General features: G+C 31.2%; 1 protein-coding gene and 1 long non-coding RNA gene across 3 annotated transcripts in view; both read left to right on the top strand.

The window, feature by feature from the left end:
- The first annotated feature begins 7,066 nt into the window (after positions 1-7,066).
- LOC126886861 (zinc finger protein OZF-like) overlaps positions 7,067-16,170 on the top strand; it is a 45,455-nt gene continuing 36,351 nt past the window's right edge. Inside the window, exon 1 of the mRNA XM_050653973.1 lies at positions 7,067-7,382. Within this exon, the coding sequence (XP_050509930.1) occupies positions 7,142-7,382 (241 nt within the window). The 5' untranslated portion in view covers positions 7,067-7,141. The remainder of the gene's footprint in view (positions 7,383-16,170) is intronic.
- LOC126886866 (uncharacterized) lies at positions 11,270-15,487 on the top strand. 2 transcript variants are annotated; one of them, XR_007698796.1, is made up of 3 exons: positions 11,273-12,248; positions 12,307-12,501; positions 15,306-15,487. It is a non-coding gene; the product is annotated as an uncharacterized LOC126886866 (long non-coding RNA). The 2 variants fall into 2 exon arrangements; XR_007698795.1 differs by having other exon boundaries at positions 11,270-12,501.

Genomic DNA, 16,170 nt, shown 5'->3' with positions numbered 1-16,170 from the left:
GTTGTGGACATTCTCAATTATTATATTTCTAATTTAATACTATTCTATCTAATTCCTCAAAACAAGCAAATTTCAATTAAACCCAGCTATATTATAATACCTTTTGCTTTAGTTTTCCTTGCAAGAAATAAACAAAACACATCTAAACTAAACCTAACCTCGCTTTTGGCCATTCATTCATCTCCGTGTCAAATAATTTCGACAGTCGAAATTATAATATCAACACCCTTTTTAAAGTCGCTATTAATTTCGATAGTCGCTATTTCATGACGTCACTTCGTTAGTTTAACTAAAATCCACAAGGCTCGCACAATCGCATTTCAACCGTCGCCATATTGAAAGCGACTTGTTTAGTGTCGAAATTTGATTTAGAATCAGGGCCTAGATTCCGTGCACTGTAGATATCTACAGTCGCTTTCTGTCGATGGCAATTGTCATGAAAATATTTGAATTTTTAGTTTTAATTCAAATATTTTCTTGTTTTACTAAGTGTCACTTCAGCATCAATTAGAGTATAACCTAGCAAAACTAGAAAATAATTCAATTAAAGCTAAAAATTCAAATATTTTCATGACAATTGACATCGATAGAAGGCGACTGTAGATATCTACAGTGCACGGAATCCAAGCCCAGGGGCCTGATTCTAATTCATTTCGACAGTCGCAATTTCATTTCGACACCGCCATGACAGCCGCAGAATATAGCGATTCTTATTCATTTCGATATTAGTTACAACTGGGGATATTAACCTTATCATGTTGAGACTGCTCAGAATTTGGGTTGGCGCTCCCGTTTATTGGAACTTGTTGATAGTCTGGGAAAATTATCGAAAAAAATGCAATTTTTGGGAAAAATTATTTACCAGCTATTTTATTGCTAAAATCGAATCTTAAGATTGCATATACAGTGCGTCCATAAAGTAACGCATAAATTCATTATTTCGTAAACCAGCGACATTAATGAAAAATCCTGAAACGGGTCGATTTTTATTTTTAGATTCAGATTTTTTGGCATATATATTATACTAGTGACGTCATCCATCTGGGCGCGATGACGTAATCGATGATTTTTTTAAATGAGAATGGTCATGTGATAGGTCATTTGAAAGGGTATTCAATTCTCTATTCACTAATATAAACATTTACCTAATTATTTATACAAGGTGTTCAAAAAACATTTTTTTAATTAAAGTAATTGAAACAAAAAGAAGAATGTACGTAATTTATTTAATTCAAAATACGTTTTACTGTTGTCAGAAAACAGGAAAAAAATGTTTATTTGAGAAATAAATATTGTTTTTTGCTTAAATTCAATGTTAAAGCTGCCACCCACCTGTCGCTTGGCAGTTTGAACATTTCGTTTAAGCGAAAATCAATGTTTATTTGTCAAATAAAATTTTTTTCTGTTTACTGACAGTAGTAAAATGTATTTTGAATTAAATAATTACATTATATTCTTTTTGTCTCACTTATTTTAATTAAAAAATGTTTTTTGAACACACTGTATAAATAATTATGTTAATGTTTATATTCTTGGATAGAGAATTGAATACCCTTTTAAATGAGCTATCATATGACCCCTATTCTCATTTAAAAAAATCATCGATTACGTCATCACGCCCAGATGGATGACTTCACTAGTATGATATATATGCCAAAAAACCGTAATTTAAAAATAAAAATCGACGTGTTTCGGGAATTTTCCTAAAGTAACCAGTTTACGAAATAACGGATTTATGCGTTACTTTATTAGTAATATGGGGTATGACAAGTCCGCAGAAAGTGTGTTATTTTATTTATAAACAAATTAGCCCTTCTAAATCTTCTTTATTTTTCAATTAGTGGTCTGTAACTCCTAAAATTTTTCCTTTGAGCCAAAAACACTCAAATAAAAATTCACCGTAATTTAGTTCTGCACAAAGTTATTTTTTTTTCCGATTTCCTTCAACAAAAATTTTACTCAGAAAGTCCGAGTTTTCCCAAAAAATCTGCAATTTTCAATTAAAATTTTAGGGAAGTACCTAATTATTTATCAATAATTAAATAATTGATGACATGAAAGATTTATTATAATAGATTATACAGAGGGGCTAAATTATGGAATAAATTCATTTCTTTAAAACGGGCGATTTTGGAGCAAAATCCCGAAAGAGGTCGATTTTTATTTTTAAATTAGAATTTTTTGGCATATATTTCTTACTAGTGACGTCATCCATCTGAGCGTGATGACGTAATCGATAATTTTGTTAATGGGAATAGGGGTCGTGTGGTAGGTCATTTGAAAGGGCGTTCAATTCTCTATTCAGTAATATAAACATTATTCTCATTAGGTATTTATACAGGGTTGCCAAAAAAAATTTTTGAATTAAATTAATTGGCGCAAAAAGAAGAATGTATGTAATTTATTTAACTCAAAATACATTGTACTGCTGTCAGAAAATAGAAGAAAAGGTTTATTTCACAAATAAGCATTTCTTTTCGCTTAAATTAAATCACAAACAGCCTCCCTCCTACGTACTTATTAATCAATGCTCCTACCTATTGGCAGTTTGAACATTTAATTTAAGCTAAAAGCAATGTTTATTTGCAAAATAAACATTTTTTTCTATTTTCTGACAGCAATAGAATATATTTTGAGTTAAATAAATTACATGCATTCTTCTTCTTGCGTCAATTAATTTAATTTAAAAATTTTTTTGGCCTCCCTGTATAAATAATGATATTAATGTTTATAATACTGAATAGAGAATTGAACGCCTTTGTAAATGAGCTACAACACGAACCCCTATTCCTATTTAAAAAAATAATCGATTACGTCATCACGCTCGGATGGATGACGTCACTAGTTTGAAATATATGCCAAGAAATTTAATTTAAAAATAAAAATCGACCTGTTTCGGGATTTTTCTCTAAAATCGTCCATTTTAGAGAAAATGAATTTATTCCATAATTTAGCCCCTCTCTGTATATCAGGAAACAGGCGACAATCTAACCAATAGTTTAGCAATAATTAAAATGTTAATTAAAAAATTTCGGTCGAAATAATAACCAGAAAGATTATGATACACCAGAATAACTATGATTTTCGTATAAAAAAGCACTATCTATTCAACGTACCTTACAGGATTGAAATTGGACCATTTGAGCGGTCTTAGGAATGTTATAAAGAAACAATTTTTTGGCTTATAAACAAATAGAACCCCTCAGAAAATATTAGATTTAATTAAATTAAGTTAACGCTGTTGAAAAGGGCACGGCTTCTGTGTCCTTTTCGAAGAAAAACAAATTGAATTGCGAGGAGTGATTCCAGGTATAACCGGTCAAATTTGACCGGCATTTGCGACAGAGTTATAAACAACAGGATTTTAATCTTTGAACCATTAGATACCTTTTAATTCCGGTCTTCTTTGTACATACAAATTTTCATATCTTCAAGACACTTATAACAAAAAAGATTTATGTCACTGTTACCAAATTATTTAATTATTGATAAATAATTACTTCCCTCAAATTTTAGTTGAAAATTAAAGATTTTGTTTGGAAAACCCGAATTTTCCGAGGAAAATTTCCGTCGAAGGAAATTGGAATAAATTATCAATGTGCAGAATTAAATTACTGTCAATTTTTATGTGAGTGTTTTGGTTTAAAGTTAAAATTTTCGGAGTTATAGAGCAATAATAAAAAAAAGATTTCGGAGCGCTAATTTGTTTATAAACAAAATAGCACACTTTCTGTGGACTTTGCACAGCTATATTACTAATATAGGAAATCTTAAGATTTGATTTCAGCATGTCCAGCAATAAAATAGCTGGTAATTAATTTTTCTTGTTTTTTACTAATTTTCCCAGATTATTACCTTACATATTTCATTGAGTTGATGATTCATGTTGTGGACATTCTCAATTATTATATTTCTAATTTAATACTATTCTATCTAATTCCTCAAAACAAGCAAATTTCAATTCAACCCAGCTATATTATAATACCTTTTGCTTTAGTTTTCCTTGCAAGAAATAAACAAAACACATCTAAACTAAACCTAACCTCGCTTTTGGCCATTCATTCATCTCCGTGTCAAATAATTTCGACAGTCGAAATTATAATATCAACACCCTTTTTAAAGTCGCTATTAATTTCGATAGTCGCTATTTCATGACGTCACTTCGTTAGTTCAACTAAAATCCACAAGGCTCGCACAATCGCATTTCAACCGTCGCCATATTGAAAGCGACTTGTTTAGTGTCGAAATTTGATTTAGAATCAGGGCCCAGGGCCCTGGGGCCTGATTCTAATTCATTTCGACAGTCGCAATTTCATTTCGACACCGCGCGATTCTTGGGGATATTAACCTTATTATGTTGAGACTGCTCAGAATTTGGGTTGGCGCTTCGGTTTCTTGGATTTTGTTGATAGTCTGGGAAAATTATCGAAAAAATACCATTTTTGGGAAAAATTATTTACCAGCTATTTTATTGCTATTAATAAAATCGAATCTTAAGATTGCATATATTAGTAATATGGGGTATGACAAGTCCGCAGAAAGTGTGTCATTTTATTTATAAACAAATTAGCACTCCTAAATCTTCTTTTTTTTTTTCAATTAGTGGTCTGTAACTCCTATATTTTTTCCTTTGAGCCAAAAACACTCAAATAAAAATTCACCGTAATTTAGTTCTGCACAAAGTTATTTTTTTTCCGATTTCCTTCAACAAAAATTTTACTCAGAAAATCCGAGTTTTCCCAAAAAATCTGCCATTTTCAATTAAAATTTTAGGGAAGTACCTAATTATTTATCAATAATTAAATAATTGAAGACATGAAAGATTTATTATAGTAGATTATACAGAGGGGCTAAATTATGGAATAAATTCATTTCTTTAAAACGGACGATTTTGGAGCAAAATCCCGAAAGAGGTCGATTTTTATTTTTAAATTACAATTTTTTGGCATATATTTCATACTAGTGACGTCATCCATCTGAGCGTGATGACGTAATCGATAATTTTGTTAATGGGAATAGGGGTCGTGTGGTAGGTCATTTGAAAGGGCGTTTAATTCTCTATTCAGTAATATAAACATTAATATCATTAGGTATTTATACATGGTTGCCAAAAAAAAATTTTGAATTAAATTAATTGGCGCAAAAAGAAGAATGTATGTAATTTATTTAACTCAAAATACATTGTACTGCTGTCAGAAAATAGAAAAAAAGGTTTATTTCACAAATAAACATTTCTTTTCGCTTAAATTAAATCACAAACAGACTCCCTCCTACCTATTGGCAGTTTGAACTTTTAATTTAAGCTAAAAGCAATGTTTATTTGCAAAATAAACATTTTTTTCTATTTTCTGACAGCAATACAATGTATTTTGAGTTAAATAAATTACATGCATTCTTCTTCTTGCGTCAATTAATTTAATTCAAAATTTTTCTTGGCCTCCCTGTATAAATAATGAAACTAATGTTTATAATACTGAATAGAGAATTGAACGCCTTTGTAAATGAGCTACAACACGAACCCATATTCCTATTTAAAAAAATAATTACGTCATCACGCTCGGATGGATGACGTCACTAGTTTGAAATATATGCCAAGAAATTTAATTTAAAAATAAAAATCGACCTGTTTCGGGATTTTTCTCTAAAATCGTCCATTTTAGAGAAAATGAATTTATTCCATAATTTAGCCCCTCTCTGTATATCAGGAGACCGGCGACAATCTAACCAATAGTTTAGCAATAATTAAAATGTTAATTAAAAAATTTCGGTCGAAATAATAACCAGAAAGATTATGATACACCAGAATAACTATGATTTTCATATAAAAAAGCACTATACCTATTCAACGTACCTTACAGGATTGAAATTGGACCATTTGAGCGGTCTCGGGAATGTTATAAAGAAACAATTTTTTGGCTTATAAACAAATAGAACCCCTCAGAAAATATTAGATTAAATTAAATTAAGTTAACGCTGTTGAAAAGAGCACGGCTTCTGTGTCCTTTTCGAAGAAAAACAAATTGAATTGCGAGGAGTGATTCCAGGTATAACCGGTCAAATTTGACCGGCATTTGAGACAGAGTTATAAACAACAGGATTTTAATCTTTGAACCATTAGATACCTTTTAATTCCGGTCTTCTTTGTACATACAAATTTTCATATCTTCAAGACACTCATAACAAAAAAGATTTATGTCACTGTCACCAAATTATTTAATTATTGATAAATAATTACTTCCCTCAAATTTTAGTTGAAAATTAAAGATTTTGTTTGGAAAACCCGAATTTTCCGAAGAAAATTTCCGTCGAAGGAAATTGGAATAAATTATTAATGTGCAGAATTAAATTACTGTCAATTTTTATGTGAGTGTTTTGGTTTAAAGTTAAAATTTTCGGAGTTTTAGAGCAATAATAAAAAAAAAGATTTCGGAGCGCTAATTTGTTTATAAACAAAATAGCACACTTTCTGTGGACTTTGCACAGCTATATTACTAATATAGGAAATCTTGAAGATTTTATTTCAGCATGTCCAGCAATAAAATAGCTGGTAATTAATTTTCCTTGTTTTTTACTAATTTTCCCAGATTATTACCTCACATCTTTCATTGAGTTGATGATTCATGTTGTGGACATTCTCAATTATTATATTTCTAATTTAATACTATTCTATCTAATTCCTCAAAACAAGCAAATTTCAATTAAACCCAGCTATATTATAATACCTTTTGATTTAGTTTTCCTTGCAAGAAATAAACAAAACACATCTAAACTAAACCTAACCTCGCTTTTGGCCATTCATTCATCTCCGTGTCAAATAATTTCGACAGTCGCCATCGCCATATTGAAAGCGACTTGTTTAGTGTCGAAATTTGATTTAGAATCAGGGCCCTGACCGTCCAAAAGTTCATGTTGGAACAAACCTATAATAATATATGCCACCGATAATACAGGCCCGTTTCGCGATTCAAGTTTATATAGGCAACACAAATTACACACCGCTAATAATCGGGTCAGGGTCTAGAATCGAGTACATTTATTTAGACAATTGTTGACAGTTGGGGGGACCTAAAGAAAAGTGCGGGTTTTTGGCATATGTTTTTGCGAGAAATATATGGAAATATAAAACTAATTATTTAATCAAATGGAAGTTAAACAAGAAGTTTGTGAAGAAACATGTAAAATAGAAATAGATAGTGATATGAATGATGCTCTTCTGGATGGTATTAAAATTGAATTTAAGCAGGAACCCAAAATAGAAACTACACATGATGATACATTTGAGGTTGCAGACGCAGATTTAAAGAAAATTCCCATAAAGACTGAAATAGGACAAGATGAACATGAACTGATGTCATTGGAAGAAAGACAAACAAATAAAATAGGTAAGTAAACCACAAGGGTATTAGTAAAGTATTAAGGGTATGTAGTAGGGTAGAGATTGCAATTGCTACAGTCCATTCACTTTACAAATTCTTAACTGTAAACAAACGCACGTGGAAGCTAAACAGGGCCGTACTGAGGTGTATCATAGGTTTTTTAAAAAATATTTACTTTTGAAACTAATACCGTAAGAATTGCTTGAAATTTAATTGTAAACAAGATTTTGTTCTTTGTAAGGGGAAAGGCGCAAAATATCGGCTGTCAAAATTTTTAATGTGTTTTAAATTGTATTAATTTTTTTTTCGATTCCTGAGAAAACTAATAAGTATTTTTGAAAAATTTACCCGCAGAATAAAATATTACCTTATTACCGAGGGTCAAGAGTCCCTTAGAATGAATAAAAAGTTTCTTTTTAGTGAAATATTGGCAATTAAAACTCACCCTAAATTTTCTCTTTTATTTTCACCCCTGTAACTTATTAAAATAAACATTATATAAGTTTTCAGGGACTTTCGGCCCTCAATAATAATGTAATCTTTCATTCTGCCTTTAAATTTTTCAAAAATATTTATTAGTTTTCACAGGACTCGAAAAAAATGAATACATTTAAAACACATTGAACATTGACAGGCGAAATTTTGCGCCTATGTCCTTAAGAAAAATTTGGTAAAATTAAATTATTATTAACTGAGATATACATAACAATGTGAACATTTTCAATAAAGTAGCATCATACTATAAGGTTATGTTATTTATAAGTTATGTTTTTGCTAAGAATGTTTTTTTCTTCGATAAAATATTTACTTTTTGGAATATTTGCAAAAAACCGTCTAAAAACCATCCATCCATTTCCGGGCTTATTTTGAATGTGTATTTTTTGCCAGGACCAAAGCACACATCGGCACAGTATTACTTTTTTCTTTGACATATTAGCTAGGTACCTATATGTATGCCAAATTTCATGTCACGACTATAAAACATAAAAAACTATAAAACACGACCAGTCTTAATTAATAACTCAACAATAACTACTGTAAAGTAAAATAACATAACACAAAATAATATTATCTTAAAAACCAACACGCTAAAAAATACAATTTGAATTTGCAGATGCAGACTGACAAGTTAGGACCTGTAAAATGAGAAACCGCCTCGTTTAGGGCGATAAATTATATTTAATAGCTTCTTGACGAATGAGTGGACGAATCGTTAACACGTGCCTTTGTTTATGTTGGGAATTTGCTATGTGAATGTGGTGTAGATCCAACATTTAGCTGGATCTAACGTTGTTTTTTTTACATGCTGGGTCCAGCAAACTGACGGATCCAGCAGCGCGGATCTGCAAACGTGTCATATTCGAAATAAGTTACAGCACATCTTCATTAGCCTCTTTATTCAAAGAGCATTTCTGCAGCCTAAAAGATTGCATCGATAAAACGTTGATAGTCATTGATTCTGTGATCAAATTCTCTGCTGGCTGGCCAGTGCTCAATAATGAGTCGATTGCCACTCTTCACCTGGTGAAACTGGCTGTAGAAGTTCTTTGCATGGCCTTTGATAATGGCCGACACAACCATGAAATTTGTCTTAGACAAACTCAATCGCCAGTACTCTAGCCTTAGTGCAGAGGTATGATAGGTAGATAGATATTTTTCTTTCCCAATAGGTAACCTAATATAGGGATAACCAGACTCATGAGCTGAAGAGAAGAATCGGTCTTGGGTGGGCAGCATTTGGAAAACTGAGAGAAACTTTTAAAAGTGAGTTGCCCACATGCCTAAAGAGAAAGGTATTTGATCAGTGCGTCCTCCCAGTCTTGACATACGGATTAGAAACACTTACCTTACCTAAAGCCTCGGCTACCAAACTAAGAGTAACTCAGAGAAGAATGGAGCGGTCAATGTTAGGAATAACTCTGCGAGACAAAATCAGAAACGAAGAAATCAGGAGAAGAACAAAGGTGACTGACATCATCAAGAGGATAGCCAGGTTGAAGTGGAGATGGGCAGGACACATAGCCAGAATGACAGATGGGCGATGGACGAAGAGGTTATTAGAATGGAGACCAAGAGAAGCGTCAGTCAACTACCTACAAGATGGACTGACAACTTAAGAAAGGTAAATAAAAATTGGATGAGAGCGGTGCAGGATAGATGGGGTTGGAAACGAGGGGAGGAGGCTTATGTTCAGCAGTGGACTTTTGAGGCTGGATGATGTGATGTGAACCTAATTAGTGGAGTCACTGAAGGTTTTCACCTCCGATTTCATTGAACCTTCATCGATTTTCATGAAAATTGGTAAGTAGTTAGAAGATACTTCAAGGAACAAAGGTGACAAGATGTTAACTTGCGCTTTTACCCTGGGGGTGATTGCCACCCCTTCTTGGGGGTGAAATTTTTTTATTAAAAATAATCGATAGAGGGGATAAACCAGAAATCGATAGAGGGGCAACTTCTAAGCAAAATTTGTTATATAAAGTTATTAACATAAATCAATACTTTTTGAGTTATTAAATATCAAAGATTTTATTTTTTCTTAAAAAAATGCATGTTTTAAAGCTGTTTTTCACGTATTACTCAAAAACTATAAGCTTTTGTAAAAAAGCTATTATTACCAAAATTAAAGATAATACAAAATTTAATACACTCCCTACTTAAAGAACTAAACTAATGTTATTTTAAAGTGAGTTATGGGTAATTGAATGTATATTTTTTTCGACGAGTACTCAAATCTAAGTATTCCAGCTTACATAACGGGAAAACGATGAATTTTATAGAATATACTTGTTAAGCACATGTCAAAGTACTTCGGAATACCTATCAAATGAGCTTCAGTAGAAGTTAATAGCATCAAAATTAAGCAAGTTATGATGAAAATAAGAGAACCCTTTCGATTTTTTTAGGAAAAAGTTAAAAACTAAACATACGCCATTTCCGCAAAAATTAAAATTTGTAGTAATCCTCACAAGAATTTCTTTATGTTATCATAGTTAATTATTTCAACAAATTTGACCGGTTTAGAATGCATATTTTTGAAAAAAAAGGTATAATTTGAAAAAATCAGAATTTTTAGAATTATCGTACTTTTATTTTCTTTTGATAATAACCCCAAAAATACTCAATATATGTAAAAAATGATAAATAACTAAATTTTAGTTTTTTCTGTAGCAAATACTTTACCCATTTTACTATTTTCGTAGAGTAAAAAATAACCGAGATAGAAACATATAAAATTTCAATTTTGCTGCGAGAACCATGTAACCGGGGCCATTTAACCTTTTATTTTTAAAAAAGTAAGAGGTATAAATGACTATTTTGACGTTTTTTAATAGCTCTTGGAATAAAATTTTAACCAGTTATTAGATGAACTTGCTACTTTAAAATTTAACGGAGTTATTTACAAAAAAGTAATAACATTTTTTAGAAAATTTTTTAAAAGATACATTTTGAAACATTTTTGGTGCATAAACTTTAATGCTATCAACTTGTTCGAACACTTATTTGATAGATATTTCAATGAGCTTTGACAAATGTTTAATAAGTTTATGTTATAAAATGCATCATTTTCCTGGTATTTAAGCTTGAATACTTAGATTTGGGTACTCGACGAAAGAAATATACATTCAATTACCTATAACTCACTTTCAGTTAACATTGAAAGGTTTTTCTAGTAAGGAATTTATTTGATTTTTTATTAGCCTCAATTTTGACAATAATAACTTTTTTGTAAAAACTTATAGTTTTTGAGTTATTTATGAAAAATCGGTTAAAAACGTGCATTTTTCTCACGAAAAATTAAAATCTTTGATCTTAAATAACTCAAAAAGTTTTGATTTATTTTAATAACTTTATATGGGTAATTCTTATATAAGAGGTAACTTGTGCGGCAATCAGTTTAAAATAGAAATTTTGTTCTAGAAGTTGTTATTTTTTGCTATGAAACACATCACCATAATGCACTTTATTAAATAACATTATGGTTAAATGGCCAATTCAAGTATATTTTTCTGAAATTCCTTATAAAGTCTAAAAATGTCTCTACCCTGGCCTGTCCTCTTGCCAACTTCAGTTTAATTTGAATACGATACATTACTTCTTTATATCAGTTGCTAAACTAAAATATGTTAAACACGAACTTCATTAAATATATTTAATTATTATTAATAAAAAATTCAACAATATTTATTTATTTCCAATAATTTTTAAATTTAAAGTTTGTCCCACTTTGTTTTGTGTATCTACCCTGGCAAATTTCATTCAGCTACTAAAAACATAATATAAAACAGATATATTCGAAATAGTGCTCAAGATTATCTATCGATGTGTAGTTAGCAATACAAAACACACGAGCCATGAGAGAGACAAGAATCTACAGGTCGAGCAAGTCTCGTAAATTTCACGATTGCGAGCCACGCTTCACGCAACCGTGTTTGCGTACTTGTGTTTCGAGTTGCGTGGTCGTGCGGAGTTATATTTACCAAATTTAAATCCGTTCCAACATGCTGTCAAAATTAAATCAATATGTCAATATGGCTACTTGGTGTAAAAGATAAATCTTATTCTATCTGTTCTTAATGAGTTTTAGATAATTTTAGTTGTATTTCTTTGTAATTTTGTGTTGTACAAAGATTAATTTAACATTTTCTCTGGAAGTATTAATTTAGAAAGATAATATGCTTCATTGGTGTTGTGTTTTGAAGTGTGAAATGCAAAGTAATTGTGATAAAGTCAAGATAAAGTTCACTTTTAAACTGAACTAAATAAGGTATCTGAGAGACAACAATGGTTATTAAATGCAATACAATGTACAGGTTTTACTAGCGAAATGAAAATTTTCCTGTCCTGTCTGCTGTAATCATTTTATATCTGGTAAGTTACAATTACAACAGTAACGATTTTTGAAGATGTTAACATTTTAATCTTATAGGAAAACCAGCCGACTTAATCGATAATAACAATCTCCAGATTGGGTTCCTTCAATAAATATGGGCTATAAACACAATGAAATAAGTTCCCCAAAATCTAAAATGGAGTGGTATCAAAGGAGAATTAAAGGAAAAAATATTCATATTGAAATTATTTATAAGGCACTGGACTGTCTTAAATTCTACAATAATACTAGGTGGGTAAATGATTTTAGACATTTTTCATTAAGAGTAGATTAAGATTAAGTAGATTTTCATTCAGTAGATTTAAGACTTGTTTACACAGGTAGAGTAATGATGCAAGTACTTGATAGAGTAGAGTAACTCTACCTGTAAAAATGCTCAGCACAGTAGAATAGCTGGTAGAGTGTATAGTTGGAGTTAAAGTAGAGTGACTAGCAACCTATTGCAAAGTAACTACTCTATGACCACCACTATTGCCAAAATGTCTACTCGGCTGCACACTCTACCCATGGAACACGCTCAATTATGGCAGAATAGAGTAGGTAGGAGAGTACATGGGGGCGCTGTCATTCTGGATGGAATTGTGTTTTGTGTAAATAGTGAAAATGAAGTTCACCGAAGATGAAACTTTAAAACTTGTAGAGCTATAATACGGCGAATACCAGTGTTTATGGAATTTAGGTAGTGTATACTACAGAAATAAAAGTTTGCAGCAAGCTGCGGAGGATGAAATCGTCGAAAGAATGGCAAAGGGGGCTTTGGAGTAAACAAGCTTAAGCAAAAAATTAAGAATTTAAGGTGCACTTATAATCAAGAGTGTTTAAAAATACAAAAATCGGTTTCACTATACTAGCATCAGTACTATACTTGTACTCTCCTCATGTGAATGGTATCAAGCCATTTTTGGTAGAGTACTACCACTACTCTACTCTCCTCAAAACTCTACCCATGTAAACAAGTCTTTAGAAACAGTGGAAAATGAGGTAGCTAGTAGAGTAGTAGTAGAGTAAAATATACTGGTTTAGCAAATTACAATGTTTTAAGGTAATACAGTAGCGATAAACAGGTAGCCAAAACGTGTTCCAAGATTGTCACTGTAATTTTGAATATTTTTTCGAGGCATTTGGCACATGTATTCGTAAAATAATAAAGAATGGCGGTACAGAGCCCAATTTGAAAAATATATTAATATGTGGAAATTACTCTGTAATTATACAATATTTAAAAAACGAACGTGTACCGCCATTAAGAAGAACAAAAAAATACACTTTCTTCAAATAAACTTTTTTATCCGATGCCTAGATTTTGTGTAATTTTGGAACTACTAATGAAATAAAAAATTTTACTCCCCTCTATTGTATAATCTCTATTGCAGTGACATATGCGACAATAGACTAACCAACACTAATTTGCTACAATTTGCTGATGACACTGCAGTGATATCATATGGAAAAAATTTAATAAAGACAATGGACTTATTGCAGAGGCAGGTGGATGACACAATATCTTGGATGAATAAATGGAGATTAACAATAAATCCTTCTAAAACAAAACTAATAATATTTAACCATAGAATCCAAGATCACTCACCAACTATAAACATATGCGACAATATTATTAAACCCTCCCAAACTGTTAAGTATTTGGGAATAGAAATAGATAACAAATTGACGTTCAACCACCACACAGCAGTTATAAAAAGGAAAATTATAACTAGAGCAAAACACTTCAGAAGTTTAACATACAAGAATGAGGGAATTACGATTGAAACAGCAGCCAATATTTATAAAATGATTTGCAGGCCCATGCTGGAGTATGGTTCTGCAATTTTCTATAATTCTAAAGGCCCTGCCAAAAATAATATAAAATGGCTGAAACAACTAGCCTTCGACAAATTACTAGAATGCGTCATCCTGATAATCCACTTCACAATCCATCCAACAGAATGCTGTACGAGGAAACTGGAATTGAACCTATTAATGAGACTCAATAAGCTGTTTAATTATCTCTTTATTAATGACAGTAACAAAAATTTGATTGAGCCCCACATTGTGAAGATACCAGAGGACAGTGCCCGTAGATGTCCAGGAAGAACTCTTTTTGAAGAAATCTGCTACACATCAAGACAATAAACAACTTTATTCAAGTCATCATCTGTATTGTAACTAATTGTCAGTGATATTGTGATTACCGCCACATACAAATGTTTTTTTTTTTTTAATTATTGTATTGTATTAATATTAACAAAAAACATATATTGTAATAATGTATATTAATTGTGTAAATTGGCTGAAAGACTTCGGTTGATGGCCTTTTGGTACATTGTATCAATAAAGTATGTCTCTCTCTCTCTAAAAAATTTTAGTAGTTCCAAAATAACACAAAATCGGATAAAAAAGTTGTATTTGAAGAAAGTGTATTTTTTTGTTCTTCTTAATGGCGGTACAAGCTCGTTTTTTTTATATTGTATTTAATTACAGAGTAATTTCCACATAATAATATATTTTTCAAATTGGGCTCTGTACCACCATTCTTTATTATATTACGAATATGTGTGCCAAATATCTTGAAAAATATTCAAAATTACAGCCGCAATCTTGGAACACATTTTCGCTACCTGTTGATCGATACTGTTTCCTCTTAAGATAGTTTTAATAGTTATTTATGATATAAGTATTAAAAGTACAATTTTAAGACGCGCATGTGAAAGTTAACTTGAAAAAATAATTTTATTAATGTTTTGACTTCCACATCAGATGTCATTGTCAAAATACAAAATATTTATATTATTAGGTTTGTTCTAGCAAACAGTCAAACTAGTCAAAAACCATCAGCAAACAGTTGGTCAGTAAAAGAACATAATACAGTCACCAGTGCGATCCCCTCTACTCGCGCTGGTCCACTATTCGCTGATGGTTTCAAACTGATGCTAGAACAAACCTATTATTATTATGCATATCATTATCTGTAAATAATATTTCTTCTGATTGTTAATTGTAAAGGATAGAAGAATTACCATTTATTTCATTTTTTTTAGAATCAGCTGAGAGAAGTGGTCTACAAAAAACCAGGAAGGAAACGGAATATGTGGCTACGAAAGGCAAAAGAAAGGTTTACAAAGCAAATGTGACACATTTTTTTGAAATATTTAGGAATATCAGTAAATTGCATTAAAAAAATGTATGAAAAGATTTTGTTCAATAAAAATGTTTATATTTATCAAGGATGTATTATTTGGTATGGCCACATATCGTCAGTGATGTAATAATATATCCTATCTGTTTTTTCATGAGTTTTGTAAGAGAGACTAAAAACTTGTCTTAGGGTCACCTCCTGTTTTCATATATTTTTTGACTTGTTTTGTAGTAAATTAAACTATCTATGAACTACAAAACAAGTCAAAACTTACATATGAACACAGGAGGTGACCTTAAAACATGTTTTTCCATCTCTCATACAAAACTCATGAAAAAACAGATAGGAGGTATTGTCACATCAGCAAGGATGTACAGTGATAAGTGCCCTAATAACCGGCAAAATATGGGCAACATATTTAGTTGTGAGATAAAAAGAAATGAAACTAGTCGAGCTGGGAAATTTAGCGAAATTAACCTTTAAATTTACGTTATATTGATCCCACCTTTACACATATCGGAGGAGTATGTCAACTAAAACTGTCACTGTGACAGTGGTAGTTTCCAAACTCGTCTGATACGTCTGAAGGTGGTACACAATCAATACAATCTAAATGTATAAGTTAATATCGCTAAATTTCCCAGCTCAACTAGTTTCATGTCTTTTTATCTCACTACTTAATACATCTTTTGTGCTATTTTGCCGGTTATTAGAGCGCTCATCACTGTATTTCTGGTATATCCAGGGAATGTCTACAAAATATATTT

This window comes from Diabrotica virgifera, chromosome 6 (genome assembly GCF_917563875.1).
Source record: "Diabrotica virgifera virgifera chromosome 6, PGI_DIABVI_V3a".
In the NCBI taxonomy this organism is placed as follows: Eukaryota; Metazoa; Arthropoda; class Insecta; order Coleoptera; family Chrysomelidae; genus Diabrotica; species Diabrotica virgifera.
The sequence above is the reverse complement of the archived record's forward strand: the minus strand, read 5'-3'. Positions and strand labels throughout refer to the sequence as shown.